Source organism: Anopheles gambiae, chromosome 3 (genome assembly GCF_943734735.2).
Source record: "Anopheles gambiae chromosome 3, idAnoGambNW_F1_1, whole genome shotgun sequence".
NCBI classification, from domain to species: domain Eukaryota; kingdom Metazoa; phylum Arthropoda; class Insecta; order Diptera; family Culicidae; genus Anopheles; species Anopheles gambiae.
The window spans coordinates 95,870,559-95,888,371 of NC_064602.1; the positions used below are offsets into that span (position 1 = coordinate 95,870,559).

Consider the following 17,813-nt stretch of genomic DNA (forward strand, 5'->3'; position numbering starts at 1 on the left):
CATGCTATCTTCCCTTTCGATGGAAAATGAGCGCAACCAGCCAAACAAATGCTGTGGCCATGCAAAGCAAAGTCTGTAAAACGAGGCTAATGTTGTCGCAACAGGCGAAAGTGAAGAGGTTTATCGTTGTGTTGAGTTTGTCTCTTCTCCTGCAACGTACCGGTCCACAGGCTTTAGCAAATAGAGGATTTACGCGCACAAAGCTTGAACGATTTCTATCAAGCCTAAAGCTTAAATTTGATATACCTGCATAAAACACAACGGAAATGCTATCAAATTGCTACAAACAGGATTAAACTCTTTTCTTCCTTGTCTCGTCATGTTCATCCTAGCATTCCCTACCAGCAGGAATTTGCGCAATGCAATTTCCCTGTAGTCCAATTAAAGCTGCAATACGGTGGTGTCGAATTGCAATATTTTTAGCAGGATATGCTTCCACCGTAGATTTTGCCGGAACCTTCCCGAGACCAATTTTCGAAGCGATTTTGACAACGTGCGCTTCCTTCGATCAAACATCTTGCCGCACACTCACACATGTGCAAGGAACAACACTTGTACACGTCGCTACGCAACATACGGGAAGAGGCATATTGTGGATTTCAGTGATTCCTTCCGTGAAAAAATGGTTATTATTTGACATTCAAGAAATAATTTGTAATTTGTAATGATTTTATGTGTACATTATTGTATTACAAAAATAAACATAATTAAGAAAAATGGTTTTTGTATAATAATTACACATTAAGACACAAAGTGGATGGAAAGGATAATTCACTTACCTCTAGAAAAGCTGTCGCTGAGCCTTACTCTTCCTTACTGCACACCTGGTTCCACCACAAATTCTTCACTCGCGCCGAATTTGTTCGCAACCGTACAACACAACACACAAGCGCTATCGATTTGCTTCACCAGTTCAGAACTGCACAAGATCCGCGTTTTCGGCAACTCGCACGAACATTAGCGCTCGACACGCTCCGTTTGTTTGGTTGGGCTTGCCTCTGCTTGCTTCACCAGAGCACCTTTGCCTTCTTATCGCTCTTGTTCTTTTTGCTGTTCTTCACGCGGTAGATTGATAGCTACGGGCTAGGAGAGTTCGCGCACAGCAAAACCCCTTGCCAACCGTACTTTCCAGAACGATCAGGAACAATCTTGTTCCGGTCGAGCGACTCACGTGGATGCAGCAAAGGATACACCAGCTGGAAATGCAGAAAGATCGATCCTTTTTCGATGTCTACTTTGAGCGGGTCTTTTCAGCGCATTTCCAAGTCCTTTTGTTTATGCCGGCTAGTTCGCACACCAGAAGCGACGGTTGAACAACGGTCAAAATTTAAACTTATGCAGAGGTTTTATTTCGTTTTTAGCTTTACATTTATGATATATTTAGCTATTTGAGAGAGTAAAATTTGGAATCATAATTAAATGAACTATTAATTGGGCTATCAGTTTCAAAAGCTTGTATTTTTCATCTTTTGATTGAACAAAATTCAATTTGTCACTGCATATGTTTTTTTGTCACGCACTGTATACGTCTATACATGCAGGTTGAAGATTTCAACGGAGATTTTTGCTATATTAGTGGATGTTTTTGATAGATTTCAACAATATTTAAAATATTTCCAACCTATTTAAGATATTTCCAAAATATTTAACACTATCAACCTGATAAAAAATGTTTAAAATGTAATAAAAAGTAAGATAAAGCTTTCACAAATAAATATACATTCCTACCCCTCGTAAAGACCGGCATTCCAGTAGTTTTCTCAATTTTACCCCACAAACTTGCGGTTGAAGCCTTTGCAACACTTTTGCACACATTCCGCCCGAACAAAAATCTAAAAAAAATCGCCCTTTTCATCAAAACGTTTAGTTTATTTCTCTGCCCTCAGCTACAGCTGACATTGCGGAGTACGTCAAGCCGCTGATAATTTGTTTACCTTCGTCGCTGCCAGAAGAATTATTACACAACCCACAAAGGGCCCGTGTTTTTCGTCGGTGTGCATCGTCGCTGCAGTTTAAAGGCCGCACGGTATTTCACTTGCATCGCATCTCCCCGCCCGCAAAGCGCAGCTACCAGGATGCCGGAAGCCAACCTGCCGATCGTGAACACGCTGCGCCTGCGGCCACTGACGAAGGAAAACATCCTCTACTACTACTTTCCGCTGAAGGGCATGCTCAGCTATGCGGCACTGTCCGTCAACGTAATGAACCCTTCGATTGCGATCAAGTAAGCCACAATTGCAGCACAATCTTCTCCCCCTTGTGGTTTGTGTGATCCTTTTAACGCGCTCGTTCTGGTTTTTCTTCCACAGACTGCTACCAAAGCGTGACGTGACCAACTTCCTGTTGCTCCACACCGTCCTCGGCACGACGCTGTTCATGTACAGCCGGCCGCACCTGAAGGCGGTGCCATCGAACAAACGGGTGGCGTACAGCATTTGTGGCTCGGTGCTGTTCAGCTTCGGCTCGGTGCTGGTGTGGGCCGTCATCCGGTCGGCCGTGCCGCGCAACCAGGGCCTTGCCACCGTGCTCGGCCTGTCGTCCGGTCTGCTGATGGCCAAGCTGGGCTACGACTACATGGACAACAACGACAGTCTAGCGGTAGCGAAGAAGAACTAAGCCACGGGAAGGGTTTCGTTTAATTTCACCCCGCCCCCAACAACTATTGAGTCATTTACATCGCAGACCCTTTGCCATTGCCGGGCAGGAGAAGGAAGACTGCAATCGGAGCAATCGGAAAATGTGGCAGCAATTGTGCGCTGCGGTTTGATTTAGTTGAAACATTCGGCAAAATACACCAAGATTGTTGCTATTTCTATTACCTTACAAGCGAGAGGGAGCGTTATTAGTTTTACGTGGATTGAGAATGAAAGTGCATTCATGTTGGTGGGCTATTTTTGCATTTTTGGTTTTCCTATTTCCGTCATGGCGCGATGGCGAAGAAAAGGGACAAAACAAAAACCCACGAGAAAGTACGCAGCCAAACGAGCAATCGCGAGCTGTCAAATGTACAAAGAAGAAGAAGAAGACAGCGGGAAGTAAAAGCAGAAGCAGCGGATTGTAAACAAAGCATTCTCAAAGGGGAATCGCAATTTTGTCGCAACTTTTGCCCTAAAAACGCTTCAAAATGGGTAAAAAACAGCATCAGAAGGATAAAATGTAAGTGGAATATCATTTTTACACGTGTTTTCGGTGTTAAAACAAATTGCTGTTCTTGTAGGTACCTCACGTACACCGAGTGGTCCGAGTTTTATGGCGGCCACAAACCAGACTCGGTGGAGAATGAGCAGATCAAGTTTAAGCGACTGCCGTTCGACCACTGCTGCCTCTCGATGGTGCCGTTCGAGCATCCGTACTGCGACAAAGACGGGAACGTGTTTGAGCTGGCGGCGATTGTAGAGTTTTTGAAGCGGTTCAAGGTCAATCCCGTTACTGGCAGCCCGCTGGATGGCAAATCGCTGATCAAGCTAAACTTTACCAAAAACCACGAAGGACAGTACCACTGCCCGACGCTGTTTAAACCGTTCACCAAAAACTCCCACATCGTGGCGAACGGTAAGACGGGTAACGTGTTCTCGTGGGAAGCGATCGAGCAGCTCAACGTGAAGGCCAAAAACTGGAAGGATCTGGTGGACGATACGCCGTTTCTGCGCAAGGATCTGATCACCATCCAGGATCCGGGCAATCTGGACAAGTTCAACATTACCACCTTCCACCACATCAAGAAGAACCTGCGCGTCCTCACGGAGGAAGAGCTGGCCGAGCGTAAGGATCCACAGGGCCGGCTGAAAACAATCTCCGCCGAAACGAAGGACATTCTGACGCAGCTGGAAAAGGACTACAAAGCACCGGAAGAGCAGCAGGAAGAGCGGCAGGTTGCGGACAAGTTCAATGCAGCTCACTACTCAACCGGGGCCGTGGCGGCTTCCTTTACCTCTACTGCGATGGTGCCGGTGTCGAACCACGAGGCAGCAATAATCGACGATGACATTGTACGCTACGAGCGGGTCAAGAAGAAGGGCTACGTCCGGCTGCTGACCAACTTTGGTGCCCTAAACCTCGAACTGTACTGTGAGCAGGTGCCGAAGACGTGCGAAAACTTCCTCAAGCACTGCCAAAGCGGCTACTACAACGGGTGTCTGTTTCACCGGTCGATCCGCAACTTTATGATCCAGGGCGGTGATCCTACCGGGGTCGGGAATGGAGGCACGTCCGCGTGGGGCAAAAAGTTTGCGGACGAAATCAAACCAAACCTATCGCACGCTGGAAGAGGCATACTGTCGATGGCCAACTCGGGACCAAACACGAACGGATCACAATTGTAAGTAGAGGGAAAGTCGTTAAAAGTAGTTAAATTAATTTGCTTTCCATTTGAATGTCTTTCTCAGCTTCATTACCTATCGATCGTGCAAACATCTGGACGGAAAGCACACGATATTCGGCAAGCTGGTCGGAGGGCTGGAAGTGCTCACAGAGATGGAACGCGTGGAAGTGGACAATCGAGACCGTCCCATCGAGAGCATCTTCATCCAGCGGGCGCAAGTGTTTGTCGATCCGTTCCAGGAGGTGGACGAACAGCTTGCCAAGGAGCGGGCGGAAGAGCTGGAGCGCATACAGCGGGAGGCGGAAGCGAAGCGTGACAAAACGGCAGGCAAAAAGTCCTCCCAACCGCTGAAGGTATTCCGGTCCGGTGTGGGCAAGTATCTCGATACGAGCGTGACCAAAGTGCTGCCGGCACAGGCGTCAGGGGAAACTCCCGGCACGAGTGGCACGACCAACGATGCATTGAAAGCGAAGAAACGTAAAGTAGCAAGTGGTGATGGTTTCGGTAATTTTAGCTCGTGGTAATTTTAGAACAAATAAATTGTAAAACATTAAGCGTTTATTAAAGACTACCCGCCATTTGGTTTAGCTACTCTTGTCCGACTCGTCACCAAATTCACGCTCTTTCCAAGCCTTTTTCTTTGCCTGCAGCTTTTGCTTGCGTCTTGCCGTTTCCGTCTGCTTCTTGGCTTCGATCCGCTGGAGTTGCGCCTCCACCGACTGATCGCCATTGTACAGTTGGTCCAGCTTGCCGATCAGCATCTTGCGCGCTTCGCGACGATTCTCAAACAGCGACCGCGTTGTGTGGCACTGCACGACGATCCCGGTCGGTTTGTGCGTCAGCACCACCTTGTTGTTGGTCTTGGCAACTGCCTGTCCACCCGGTCCACTGCCCCGCACGAACGATTCCTCCAGATCTTCATCGCGCAGCACCGGCACCCGGCTGTGATCGATGGCTTTCGAGAGGCATCGTCGCCATGGGGATGCGGAAAGAGCCTTCCACTGTGCGGTCGATTCAAGAGCGACACATCGCAGCAGGCCGAGCATGTTATATCACCCGGGCCCGATCGAGTAGAGCGCGTCCTCGCTGAAAGTATAATCGAATTCACGGTGACACGGTGCAAAAACGGGACAGTGCCGTCGGCGTTACCTTGTAGCAGAACTCAATCTCTTTCGGGTCGGTCAGTGACGCCGACTGACGAAATTCGCGCCTAATGCGGTTGAGAAAGTAGTCCTGGTCGGTGTGCTGCAGCTGGGCGCCGTACCGAAGCAAATCGCGATATAACGAAAGCACCAGCCGCTTGGTCGAGGCCGGTACTACGTTCATTTTATATTAGGTTTGTGGTGTTACACAAAACACACGCGTCCCTTCCGCAAAACCTGTGTGAAACGCAGATTTCCCTTTCCGAACCCCCTTTCTCGAACGCGCGTTGTTTTGTGTGCTGTTCGGAGAGTGACGTTTCTGTCATTTCGTAATGAACAGAAAAAAATGGCGGTTACAAGAACGTTAGAAGAAGAAGAGGAAGAAGAGCCAAAACCGACGCCAACCCATGAACCGTACATGAATGTTCCTGTTTTGAAGGCGTCACTTTTTTTTCGGTGGAATCGAACGGAAAGAGTTCTTATGGAAAATGATTTGGTGGTCCTGAAAAGGACCGTTTTTTGTAGTTGTTTAAACTGCTGCAGTGGTATGATATGCTGGGTAAGGTGAATTTAAGCACGCTCTCCACGGATACGGCGAGCCAGCTGGATGTCCTTGGGCATGATGGTGACGCGCTTGGCGTGGATCGCGCACAGATTGGTGTCTTCGAAGAGACCAACCAAGTACGCCTCACTGGCTTCCTGCAGCGCGGCCACAGCGGCACTCTGGAAGCGCAGATCGGTCTTGAAATCCTGCGCAATCTCACGCACCAAGCGCTGGAACGGCAGCTTGCGGATCAGCAACTCGGTCGACTTCTGGTAGCGTCGGATTTCACGCAGAGCGACCGTTCCCGGACGATAGCGATGCGGCTTCTTCACTCCACCGGTCGAGGGAGCGCTCTTGCGAGCGGCCTTCGTGGCCAGCTGCTTGCGGGGAGCCTTTCCTCCGGTGGACTTACGGGCAGTCTGCTTGGTACGGGCCATCGTAGACACTGGCTGAGTTGCTGGATAAGTTGTTCTCGAGAAACGTTAGACGCGATGCGAAATGTTAGAAAAATATTAGACGAATGAATGAATGTTTGGAATCGCGTCTTTTATACCTACAGACACAACCGCATGCGGTGTGAGTGTGTTAGTGAGATCGCTATGCCTGAGCATTGGTGTGAAAGGGAGAGCGCATGCCTCTGATCTGCTCACGCATTTCCAATTGGAATCGTTTGTTTGGGTAGAATGATGGGAGAAAGAACTGCATGCGGCATGAACCGACGTAAATGTATTTACGGTAATGCACTTTTAGGGTAACAAATGAAATGTTGGAACATTTTGGGCTTTTTGTACAAAGCATTACGGCCATGCATTTGATTTTTTTTTTAACATAGAAAATTAACGATTTTAACATATATTTTTAACCAATCATGTGATGATAATGTTTACCAAAGACAGGGGATATTGCAACTATGAAAGTGTTGAGAAACACATCTCTAAAATAGTAATTTTCCGTACCCTAATTACGTTTCAGATCTCATTTTCTGTTACATTTTAAGATTAGGATTTTTAAGCAAAGGCAGTATAGAAGGAGTGAATCATGGATAATAGAAAACTCATATAATTTGCAAGTAATTCTATCTATTTAAGCCTTTCTCTCCCTCTTTTCTATATCTAGACAAAAAAGGAACATTTGCACTTTATGGCGTTTTGTAGAACTCGTACAGTGCTGGGTATTCAAAATCGGAAACTTCCAACTAGGACGCTCTTCCTACCATGATGTTTTCATAATTTTGTTCCCATTATTTTCTATATTTAAATTTATTATTGATTGATCGCATTCCCGTTTAGAAGGGCAAATGAAAAGAAGCCTATTGCACAGTTTTCATGATGTTTTACAATTGTAGATAAAATTGATATCTGTATCGCAAAGTAGTACGATCGGCCGGACCCTGAAGTGAATTTCGTAATAGTTTCCGATTTTCAATAAACACCACCGGTAGGTAACTCGTAAAATGAATCCCGGTGAAATGAGTATGCTTAAATAAACCGAGCTTGTAATGGCTTACGCCAGCATCAAACCTTACATCGTTTGCAATTGATGTTATGTTGATCTATGATGTTACCAAATAAAAACGGAAGCGCTGTCCAAAGAGGGAAGTTGCTAGAAAAGATGAAATTTAGGAGGGTTTGCTTGAAACCATGAAAAGGCAGAAGATTCATGCTTACTTGGACTTTAATATTCTCTATCATCCAGCATTACCATATCATATAAATTCCCAGAATGGGTTCTTTATTCATATCATTAGTCAAGAACATCTGAATACAGTAAACACAACATGTCTAAATGTATGGATCTTTTTATGTCATATATTGGTGCCAAAATCCAACTCGCGTACTTTTAAAACGCCATTTGCTCATCAAACATGTTTCATCCTGTTGGACTCCTGGTGAATCCCCTCCCTTCCCACCAGTGCGTGCAATAGACCATGACCGATGGTGGCTGTACAGTTAACAACCAACAATCGAGCACACATTGCCCGCTGTCTTTGGTGGTGGTGGTAAAAAGGCGCCAAAGGGAAACGGCTCGGTGGCGTCCTTTCTGCGCAGTTCGGGACAAGCGACGGGAGGGAGAAAGTACGCACCGGAACACCGGTGGAAATTTCCATTGATTCAAGAAAGGCAGCAAGGCATGCGTGTGTTAGGTTTGTTTATATTACTCTTTTATTAAACGTTAAACGATACAAAGTTGTCATTTTTTTGTATGGGGTTTTTACACAAAGTCAAGAATGCATTCTGAATATTTCCTCTCACTCTCTCTCTCTGTGTGCGCCGTGGTCACGTACACATCAATGCATGTAGAAGAAGAAGAAGAAGCATGTAGCGCTGTTGCTATCCTAGAGGCTTATTGCTATGGTGTCACACCATCGCCTAAGTAGGCTTAGGCACGCTCGCCACGGATACGGCGGGCCAGCTGGATGTCCTTGGGCATGATGGTGACGCGCTTGGCATGGATGGCGCACAGATTGGTGTCCTCAAACAATCCCACCAGATACGCCTCACTGGCTTCCTGCAGCGCGGCCACAGCGGCACTCTGGAAGCGCAGATCGGTCTTGAAGTCCTGCGCAATTTCACGCACCAAGCGCTGGAACGGCAGCTTGCGGATCAGCAACTCGGTCGACTTCTGGTAGCGTCGGATTTCACGCAGAGCGACCGTTCCCGGACGATAGCGATGCGGCTTCTTGACGCCACCGGTGGACGGGGCACTCTTACGGGCGGCCTTGGTGGCCAGCTGCTTGCGGGGAGCCTTTCCACCGGTGGACTTACGGGCGGTCTGCTTCGTACGGGCCATGGCGATTGATGCTGCGAATGCGGAGTCGGGCGGCGCTCGGGAGAAAACTGTTAACTGTACTTTTCCGGGGACAGGATTTTATAGACTGTTTTAGCCGAAAACCGGGACGGAGTGAGACCCTTCCTTTAAGGGGTAGGGTAAAATTAAACACCAAGGGAGAGCAGTGTGGGAAACGCTCTTCTGGCAGCCGGGCCCGTTCTCCCTCTCGCTGTCCCTTTCTCGTACCTAGGATTTGCTATTCAGATCAAACAAACAATCCCCTTTCGTCTTTACGCTTTTCTTGTATTGGTGCGATGGAAATTATCCTTTAGGCACACCAACACACACGCTGCAGTTGGTCACGCAGGCCAAAATTATCGAGGGTCAAGATGGGAAAGGTACACCACACATTGCAAGGAGCATGCGACGGAGAAGTGGGGTTGAGGGTAATTGGGAAAGGATTTCGGTACCCCCTCTTGGGGTGGGTAAAAATATGTTTTAAAATCATTTGCTGGAGGGTAAAAATGCTCATCCAAGTAGGCAGTACAGTTTCCCCTCGTTCACCTATACTAGTGCAAATTATGGGATTGCTGTTTTTGGGGCGATCCCCTTGTCGATTCCAATAGGAAATTAGCGTTCAAGGCCATTTGCAGACAACGGGGTACAGTTGTGTTAAAAGCGATTCCCCCGTGCCATATGGGTATGCGTGTTGCATGGTGGGTTCTTTGCATGGTGGCTGCAATGAGAACGATGGTTGATGTGTTGGTTGTTTTGGCGCTTATTTCGCCAAATTGCATGTAAATGGAACCTATTGTTAATGAAAATAACAGACGGTCGTGATCGTGAGTAAGGTGGAATTGCAAAAAACTTTAATTCTACCCAAACTGAATATGGTCTGAGTTAAAGGTCGTAAGTCATTGGAATGTGTATTTCAATTGATTTTTATTGACAATAAAAATATGGTTGTGATATCGAACGGATCCCCTGCAAATGAATCCTACCCATCATATTTCATACAACGGTCTGTTCAAACAGGGCCGGGAGTTGCATTCATTCGTTCATGAGCAGCGCCGACGGTGAATCGTACAACATGGCTGTATAAACGCCAGCGCGCTTTTTGACATTTTTCTGCATCAGCTGCGCCATCATACCATTGCACTGCCTGCTCCGTTGCAAAGAGAAGCGTACAACCATCTCCCTCTCCCCTCTCCCACCCCAACCCAACAACGCAATGAAAAGAAAGTAGCTCTTGAGAAATGCATCTCGTCGCCCTGATAAGGGCGTTTTGTGTCGTAGCGAGGTTTCGGGTGTCGTAGGCCTGTTTTCCAAAGCGTTCGTGTCCATAGAGATGTATATCCCACGCAGAGTCCGCACACCCCAGCTTAAGCCTTCTTCTCCGTCTTCTTGGGCAGCAGCACGGCCTGGATGTTGGGCAGCACGCCGCCCTGGGCGATGGTCACCCCGGACAGCAGTTTGTTCAGCTCCTCGTCGTTGCGGATGGCCAGCTGCAGATGGCGCGGGATGATGCGCGTCTTCTTGTTGTCGCGGGCCGCGTTACCCGCCAGCTCGAGCACTTCCGCCGCCAGGTACTCCATGACCGCGGCCAGATAGACGGGCGCGCCCGCTCCGACGCGCTCCGCGTAGTTGCCCTTGCGCAGCAGTCGGTGGATACGGCCGACCGGGAACTGCAGACCGGCCCGGTTGGAGCGGGACTTTGCCTTTCCCTTCACCTTGCCTCCCTTTCCGCGGCCAGACATGATGAGAAGTTGGAGGTTGGTTTGGTTGCTTCACAAAGAGAACTTGTAAGAAAAGCCGTGTATATGACTGCACAGACAGACGCAGATTCCACGTGTGTATTGTTCTGAAAATACTTCGAAACTGATGCTTCAAACCAACCTGCGTTTCGCTTATATACTAGGGCGGGTTTTACGCTGCAAAAAGTAGGCGTGGCGTCGAGCGGCAACTTTTCGATGCGCGCTGTCAAAAATGCGCATTGAATAAAACCTGAAAATTTTTTCAAAAATCCAAAGTTGCAATCGCGATTCCATAGAAAAAAGTCGTTTCCGAGAATTTCATCTGCTCTCCTGCAAACACGTCCGCTCAGCTCGAAGTCCCAAAGCAAAATGGCCCCGAAGACCAGCGGCAAGGCAGCTAAGAAGTCCGGCAAGGCGCAGAAGAACATCTCCAAGTCGGACAAGAAGAAGAAGCGCAAGACCCGCAAGGAGAGCTACGCCATCTACATCTACAAGGTGCTGAAGCAGGTGCACCCGGACACCGGCATTTCCTCCAAGGCGATGAGCATCATGAACAGCTTCGTGAACGACATCTTCGAGCGGATCGCGGCGGAAGCGTCCCGCCTGGCGCACTACAACAAGCGCTCCACCATCACGTCCCGCGAGATCCAGACGGCGGTGCGACTGTTGCTCCCCGGCGAGCTGGCCAAGCACGCCGTGTCCGAGGGCACCAAGGCCGTCACCAAGTACACCAGTTCCAAGTAAGCGATGGGGGGACGGCGGAGTGGAGGCTGTGTGCACGGTCATGGAACGGCGGACGACTACCCAGGATGAGTGTGTGGACCAGAAAGCGACCAGTTCCGTGTGCAGTACGGTCACGTACACCCTATTATCTAGCTGTTAAGCGTTTCTCCTAGCTGTAAGTTACTCGCTCGGAACACAATTTTATGCATTCTGAACAACCACCCTACTACGAAGAAGAATAAATGTATGTAAATACTCTCTAAAACTTACCTCACTCGTTGTTGGGCTATTGGGGAAATGGTTGAAAGAAAAAGGTTTCGATGTCCACTTCTCTTGGTCGCTTTGGTTCCGCTTCATCACAACTTTTCGCACTGGCTGCCATTGATTCACTGATCCATCCGTTTGACCCCAACGGCAACTCCACAGAGCTTCACCTGTTCGAAGAAACTGTCCTGTTCTCCCTCACTTCCACTCTTGCGCAACACACCGCCACCGATCGGTCCAAACTTGTCCAAACTGTTCCTTTGTCTCCTTTGCTCCTGTTCTGTTTCGCAATCAAAGGAGGCCTTTTCTTTCAAACAATCGCCACCGTCCTTGCGCTTACGTGTGTTCGTTATAAACATATTGTCTTCTTTATTTTGCGTTCCTCCCCGTGTGGGCTAGGAACACATTCACACCAATTCGGATTGACATAATGTATGTTCATCTTTTGCTGTTGCTCTCTCCACACACGCACCGCTCATTTGGGGACCTTTCCCATAAACATTTTCCTTTTCTTCAACAAGATACATCTACCAGAAGAACAGCACTGATTTCCTTCTGGCAAATACGTCCCTTACTTCCTACCGTGTGTGGACCGTTGAACCGTTGAACCCATTCGGTGGTGCTTGCTGCTGCTGCTGTTGCTGCTCCTGGACGAGTAGATGATCGTTTGGACCGGTGCCGAAGCTTAAGCTGGACATGTTCAGCGTGACCGGATATTCCCACTCTAGCCGTTGACACACAGGTATGGGACGTTTCTCGCCCGTTGTCGTGTGAGCCACCAGCACTTTCGAGTACAGGTGCAGATTGTTGTTCGGCATTCGCTGAGGTAGGTTTTCTGTCAATAAAACAAATAACGCTCGGTACGACCACCCGTTCGGGCCGTTGTGGAATTGTGCTGCTACACAGCCTTTGTCCTTTCGCGCAGCAACTGTCCCAAACGGAGAGATGGAGATATTTCCTAAAACGAAGGAAACGAATCAACAACATGCTGACCACCAGACGGTAAAGCAATGATTACCTTTTGTACGACTGCTGCCCCGTCAGCAGCTTGTTTCGTTGTCTCACTTTCTCACCCGTTGTCGTGTGAGCAATCCACCACCTTCGAGTACGGGAGTAGATTATTTTGAACCATTCGCTCAGACAGCCTCATCTTTCCCATCGAAACAAGCACAACTTCACTGCAGCTTATCCAAACTTTCCTTTCCAATGTTTACCTTCCAAATGCTCCAGCTAGCGACCGACCGCACAGCAAAACACTGACGTTCGCTGTCACTGCGCCCGAAAGTACGGCCTGTACAGGTGTGTCGAATCGAGAAACTGTTCCCCGGTACAGTGGAATCCGTTGTCCGCGCGTTGTGGATCACCGGTTTAGTAATGCCTGCAATTACATGAACGTAAAATGCGAATTACTCACTTTTATCGAAATATGCAAACAAATAGATCGTTTTCAATCCTAGCGTTTTGCCCACGACGATAGCGAAAGCATTTGAAGCTTCCAGCTCTGGGCGCTTTTTGCATGCTTCCATAGCGTCGTCTCTTTCGCACCTCCACGCCGCGCTGAGAGTGCTGCGCAGGACACGCACGCATCATCGCTGCATCTCGCGTGGGCCGAGGGGTGAGAGTGGGAGCTTTGCGTGGGCTTTTTGAAAATTCGCACTGAGGGGAAGGGCTTAAGGGGTGCTGCCAACCAAAAAAAGCATCAAATCCTATTCAATCGTGTTCTAGCATTCGGAGAGTGAACACGCTGCGATTTCCCGTGCCCAGTATTCTGCGACGCCATTGCTCAACCGACGCCACAAACCGACGCCATCACCCGGGGAGCTTGGGAGCCTAGGGAGTGTGGATTTTCTGCCTCGTGACCGTTTGCCAGCGGTGAGTACCGGTTATTTTTGGTGACTGTTAGACTAGTGCTTGTGTGGGGGGATTATTTTGTGCCAACGGACAACAGCAAACTTGCGTCTTGGTGCGACTTGGTGCAGTGAGGCCCGCAAGATGGCGGGCCCGAGTGGAGGCGGGTGGGGACACGGTCCCCCCCCAGTGAATAAAAGGGGTCGTCAGGCCCCCGAATGGCTCGATCCAGCGAACGTACACGGCGAACTGCGCTATCTGATTTTGGCGCCCCAGAAGGGTTTTGCCATTCCGAAGAACGCGTTTTTGATCGAGAAAAGCCTCTCGCCGTTCGTCGGTCCCATCGAGCCTTGCGTGCCGATGGACCAGGGCGCGCGATATCTCATGAAAACACGCAGTCGTGAGCAGTTCGACAAACTGCTTGCGATCAAGAAACTGATCGATGGTACCCCGGTGGAAATCACCTCTGACCGAGCTCGCAATACCGTACAGTGTGTGATGGTCACTCCGTGTCTGGACGGACTAACGGACGAAGAGATTCTGGCCCAAATCGAGGGAACTAAAATCGTGGAGGTGAAGCGGTTCATGCGCAAGGTGGACGGTGCGGTGAAACCGACCAACGCCTACCTACTACGTGTCGACTCGGTCACGGTTCCGGAGGAGGTGCGCGTTGGCTGCATCTCGGTGCGCACGCGTCCCTACTACCCCCGGCCCATGATATGCTTTAAATGCTTGATTGTGGGACACACCACGGCTCGGTGCAATTCTGCTCCAGCCTGCCCGAACTGCTCAATGCCGGAGCATGGATCTTGCAACAACCCACCCCGATGCAAAAACTGCAAAGGAGATCACGCTACCCTGAACCGCTCCTGCCCGGTCTATCTGGCCGAACAGAACATTATCCGCATCAAGGTGGATAACTGTATCAGCTACCCAGAAGCGCGCAAAATATACAGTCAGGTACAAGAGTCCGCCGTCCAAAAGCGACTGGCTAATGCACAGCAACAACAACCACAACCACAGCCACAACCACTGCAACAACAACAACCACCACAACCACAACCACAACCATTGCAACAACAACAAATCGACACGGCACTGGCCGAACGCGACGCCAAAATAGAACAGTTAACGGCTATGAATGCACACATTAACTCGAAATTAAATTCGATTCTCGCAAAGTTCCAGCAAGTGATTGAGGAACGCGACTTCTTGAAAAGCCAGGTCCAATCCCGACGCAAGGACAAGCACACCGAAAACGCCGACTCGAATCACTCGGACTCGAACCACACGGACTCGAACAGCGACAGCAACGCTGACGCGAACTCGAGCCCAAACATGGAAACTAACGTGGAACAGAACATCGACACAAACAACACTAACGCGAACAACAACACGAACACGGACGCAAACGTAGCTACGCAAAAGGACTCGAAGACTTCTACCCCGATCGGACCGAAACGAAAAGCCTCCCCCTCATCCTCATCCTACAGCACCGTCGACACAACAAGCGAAGAGAAAATTCCTCACGGCAACAACAGTACACCATCGAAAACAAAATCGCACAAAAGGGGAAAACGCAGATCCCAAAAGCGAAAACTAGGCTTTAGACACTGACCTAACGCTTCGAATTAGACTCCTACTCTCGATACTTGGCACTATTTATTCGAATAATTAAAATTCCACAACACAAACAACTCTACTGCTAACATCTCCTTACTTATCCTCAACTGGAACATCAGAAGCCTTAATTCAAACATTGACGAATTACAAACCTTAGTAACTAAACACCAACCGTATATAATCACACAAAAAAAACAATGCCTATTCCGCCTATTTTTAACAATCCCTTCACCCAACACCAATGGTATTTTAATTAAAAAAAATACAAGTAGTCAAATCAACCTCCATACCGAGCATTATTTATCGACAAAATCGTACCTTCGGGCTTCACTGCAAGAATATCAAAAATGCACCATACCTCGTTTAAACGTAATTTGTAAGTTGGCACAGAATAACACCCCTCCCAGGGCGCTGTCGGCAGTCCCAAAGGGCTGGTTCTTGCCGCGGCCGCTGTACGGGGCGGAGGTTACCTCACTAGGTTTCTTAGTTCTTTATCCAACAGTTCGCTCCACTACACTGTCGTGCTGTCAAGCAGAACAATAAAAGAAAGGATCATCAAGCCAACTCTCATACAAAGAGCTAATATAACATGGAACTCACCATAGAACACGACTGTCCAGGAATATAAGCAAAACCGTGATACAATCTCAGCATCAAATAGACTCATGGGCAGATTATCCTTCCACGAAGTCATCGCAGATTAGTCATCGCAGAACACTACAGTCAACTGAATTGCTCTGAATATGCTAACATAAGAGTCAAACTCAACTCAACTCACCAAAGCAAACCGTACAGCCTCTGGAAAGGACAAACTATCTATAAAATGAAAATAATGGATTACCAGCATTACAGTCAAGCACCTTTAACTGAATTGCTTAAAATATGAAAACATAAGAGTCATAACTCAACTCAGCTCAACTTACCAAAGCAAACCGTACAACTTCTGAAAACGACATACTATAAGCGAAAGTAATGGATTACCTGAAAGAGACAATTGCTGGATTAATACAACATCGGAACATGTCCTACAGAACGATACAAAAACAGAAATGAAAGTTATAAGTTATCTAAAAGAGACCATGTTACTGGATGATATATAATCCACCAAAAGAGGCGAATGAGCTAGACCTCAAAGTCTCTATAAAAATAAGTAAAAGAAAGAAGTTGCAATCACGATTCCATAGAAAAAAGTCGTTTCCGAGAATTTCATTTGTTCTCCTGCAAAGACGTCCGCTCAGCTCGAAGTCCCAAAGCAAAATGGCCCCGAAGACCAGCGGCAAGGCAGCTAAGAAGTCCGGCAAGGCGCAGAAGAACATCTCCAAGTCGGACAAGAAGAAGAAGCGCAAGACCCGCAAGGAGAGCTACGCCATCTACATCTACAAGGTGCTGAAGCAGGTGCACCCGGACACCGGCATTTCCTCCAAGGCGATGAGCATCATGAACAGCTTCGTGAACGACATCTTCGAGCGGATCGCGGCGGAAGCGTCCCGCCTGGCGCACTACAACAAGCGCTCCACCATCACGTCCCGCGAGATCCAGACGGCGGTGCGACTGTTGCTCCCCGGCGAGCTGGCCAAGCACGCCGTGTCCGAGGGCACCAAGGCCGTCACCAAGTACACCAGTTCCAAGTAAGCGATGGGTGTTGTGTGGAGGCTGTGTGCACGGTCATGGAATGGCGGACGACTACCCAGGATGAGTGTGTGGACCAGAAAGTGACCAGTTCCGTGTGCAGTACGGTCACGTACACCCTATTATCTAGCTGTTAAGCGTTTCTCCTAGCTGTAAGTTACTCGCTCGGAACACAATTTTATGCATTCTGAACAACCACCCTACTACGAAGAAGAATAAATGTATGTAAATACTCTCTAAAACTTACCTCACTCGTTGTTGGGCTATTGGGGAAATGGTTGAAAGAAAAATGTTGGAATTTCCACTTGGTCGCTTTGGTTCCGCTTCATCACAACTTTTCGCTCTGGCTGCCATCGATACACTGATCCATCCGTTTGACCCCAACGGCAACTCCACAGAGCTTCACCTGTTCGAAGAAGCTGTCCCGTTCTCCCTCACTTGCATTCTTTCGCAACACACCGCCACCGATCGGTCCAAACTTGTCCAAACTGTTCCTTTATCTCCTTTGCTCCTGTTCGGTTTCGCAATCAAAGGAGGCCTTTTCTTTCAAACAATCGCCACCGTCCTTACGCGTACGTGTGTTCGTTATAAACATATTGCCTTCTTTATTTTGCGTTCCTCCCCGTGTGGGCAAGGAACACATTCACACCAATACGGATTGACATAATGTATGTTCATCTTTTGCTGTTGCTCTCTCCACACACGCACCGCTCATTTGGGGACCTTTCCCATAAACATTTTCCTTTTCTTCAACAAGATACATCTACCAGAAGAACAGCACTGATTTCCTTCTGGCAAATACGTCCCTTACTTCCTACCGTGTGTGGACCGTTGAACCGTTGAACCCATTCGGTGGTGCTTGCTGCTGCTGCTGTTGCTGCTCCTGGACGAGTAGATGATCGTTTGGACCGGTGCCGAAGCTTAAGCTGGACATGTTCAGCGTGACCGGATATTCCCACTCTAGCCGTTGACACACAGGTATGGGACGTTTCTCGCCCGTTGTCGTGTGAGCCACCAGCACTTTCGAGTACAGGTGCAGATTGTTGTTCGGCATTCGCTGAGGTAGCTTCAGCAGGCCAGCAGCTCGGGACGACCACCCGTTCGTGCCGTTGTGGAATTGAGCTGCTTCACAGCCTTCGTCCTTTCGCGCAGCAACTGTCCCGAATGAAGAGATGCAGATATTTCCTAAAACGAAA

General features: G+C 48.5%; 10 protein-coding genes and 1 long non-coding RNA gene across 15 annotated transcripts in view; 4 read left to right on the forward strand and 7 right to left on the reverse strand.

Annotated features, from left to right (window-relative positions):
* Positions 1-1,293, reverse strand: part of LOC1280492 (dnaJ homolog subfamily B member 6) — a 66,723-nt gene extending 65,430 nt beyond the window's left edge. For 2 of the 4 annotated variants that reach the window (XM_061661077.1, XM_061661060.1), the window contains exon 1: positions 780-1,293. The gene's annotated coding sequence lies outside the window, so the exon portion shown is untranslated. The remainder of the gene's footprint in view (positions 1-779) is intronic. The other 2 variants (XM_061661062.1, XM_061661078.1) reach the window with 2 other exon arrangements.
* A 427-nt stretch (positions 1,294-1,720) lies between these two features.
* LOC1269135 (uncharacterized) lies at positions 1,721-2,826 on the forward strand. Its single transcript, XM_307724.6, has 2 exons — positions 1,721-2,224; positions 2,310-2,826. The coding sequence occupies exons 1-2, from the start codon at positions 2,076-2,078 to the stop codon at positions 2,614-2,616; spliced, it is 456 nt and encodes a 151-aa protein (XP_307724.5). The 5' UTR covers positions 1,721-2,075; the 3' UTR covers positions 2,617-2,826.
* A 127-nt stretch (positions 2,827-2,953) lies between these two features.
* LOC133393916 (RING-type E3 ubiquitin-protein ligase PPIL2) lies at positions 2,954-4,892 on the forward strand. The gene is made up of 3 exons (XM_061661058.1): positions 2,954-3,156; positions 3,218-4,318; positions 4,386-4,892. The coding sequence occupies exons 1-3, from the start codon at positions 3,125-3,127 to the stop codon at positions 4,843-4,845; spliced, it is 1,593 nt and encodes a 530-aa protein (XP_061517042.1). The 5' UTR covers positions 2,954-3,124; the 3' UTR covers positions 4,846-4,892.
* LOC133390941 (mitochondrial translation release factor in rescue) lies at positions 4,862-5,367 on the reverse strand. The gene has a single exon (XM_061661086.1). The coding sequence runs from the start codon at positions 5,365-5,367 to the stop codon at positions 4,906-4,908; it is 462 nt and encodes a 153-aa protein (XP_061517070.1). The 3' UTR covers positions 4,862-4,905.
* Positions 4,862-5,894, reverse strand: LOC1280491 (mitochondrial ribosome and complex I assembly factor AltMIEF1). The gene is made up of 2 exons (XM_320337.6): positions 5,471-5,894; positions 4,862-5,407 (listed from the first exon to the last, which is right to left on the reverse strand). The coding sequence occupies exons 1-2, from the start codon at positions 5,645-5,647 to the stop codon at positions 5,369-5,371; spliced, it is 216 nt and encodes a 71-aa protein (XP_320337.4). The 5' UTR covers positions 5,648-5,894; the 3' UTR covers positions 4,862-5,368.
* A 69-nt stretch (positions 5,895-5,963) lies between these two features.
* On the reverse strand, positions 5,964-8,869 carry LOC1280489 (uncharacterized). The gene is made up of 2 exons (XM_061656664.1): positions 8,390-8,869; positions 5,964-6,489 (listed from the first exon to the last, which is right to left on the reverse strand). The coding sequence occupies exons 1-2, from the start codon at positions 8,795-8,797 to the stop codon at positions 6,034-6,036; spliced, it is 864 nt and encodes a 287-aa protein (XP_061512648.1). The 5' UTR covers positions 8,798-8,869; the 3' UTR covers positions 5,964-6,033.
* Positions 8,870-10,041: 1,172 nt separating this feature from the next.
* On the reverse strand, positions 10,042-10,672 carry LOC1267699 (histone H2A). The gene has a single exon (XM_306256.2). It carries the CDS (start codon positions 10,531-10,533, stop codon positions 10,159-10,161), a length of 375 nt encoding a protein of 124 aa, XP_306256.1. The 5' UTR covers positions 10,534-10,672; the 3' UTR covers positions 10,042-10,158.
* Positions 10,673-10,721: 49 nt separating this feature from the next.
* Positions 10,722-11,522, forward strand: LOC1280488 (histone H2B). The gene has a single exon (XM_320334.4). It carries the CDS (start codon positions 10,900-10,902, stop codon positions 11,272-11,274), a length of 375 nt encoding a protein of 124 aa, XP_320334.2. The 5' UTR covers positions 10,722-10,899; the 3' UTR covers positions 11,275-11,522.
* Positions 11,523-11,862: 340 nt separating this feature from the next.
* Positions 11,863-13,144, reverse strand: LOC133393921 (uncharacterized). The gene is made up of 2 exons (XR_009766500.1): positions 12,536-13,144; positions 11,863-12,475 (listed from the first exon to the last, which is right to left on the reverse strand). It is a non-coding gene; the product is annotated as an uncharacterized LOC133393921 (long non-coding RNA).
* Positions 13,145-16,135: 2,991 nt separating this feature from the next.
* LOC133393919 (histone H2B) lies at positions 16,136-16,863 on the forward strand. The gene has a single exon (XM_061661091.1). It carries the CDS (start codon positions 16,246-16,248, stop codon positions 16,618-16,620), a length of 375 nt encoding a protein of 124 aa, XP_061517075.1. The 5' UTR covers positions 16,136-16,245; the 3' UTR covers positions 16,621-16,863.
* A 335-nt stretch (positions 16,864-17,198) lies between these two features.
* Positions 17,199-17,813, reverse strand: part of LOC133393917 (uncharacterized) — a 35,745-nt gene continuing 35,130 nt past the window's right edge. For both annotated transcript variants that reach the window (XR_009766496.1, XM_061661087.1), the window contains one exon: positions 17,199-17,802. Coding sequence is in view for 1 of the 2 variants with exons in the window: in XM_061661087.1 (XP_061517071.1) it covers positions 17,432-17,802 (371 nt within the window). In the remaining variant the exon portion in view is untranslated. The remainder of the gene's footprint in view (positions 17,803-17,813) is intronic.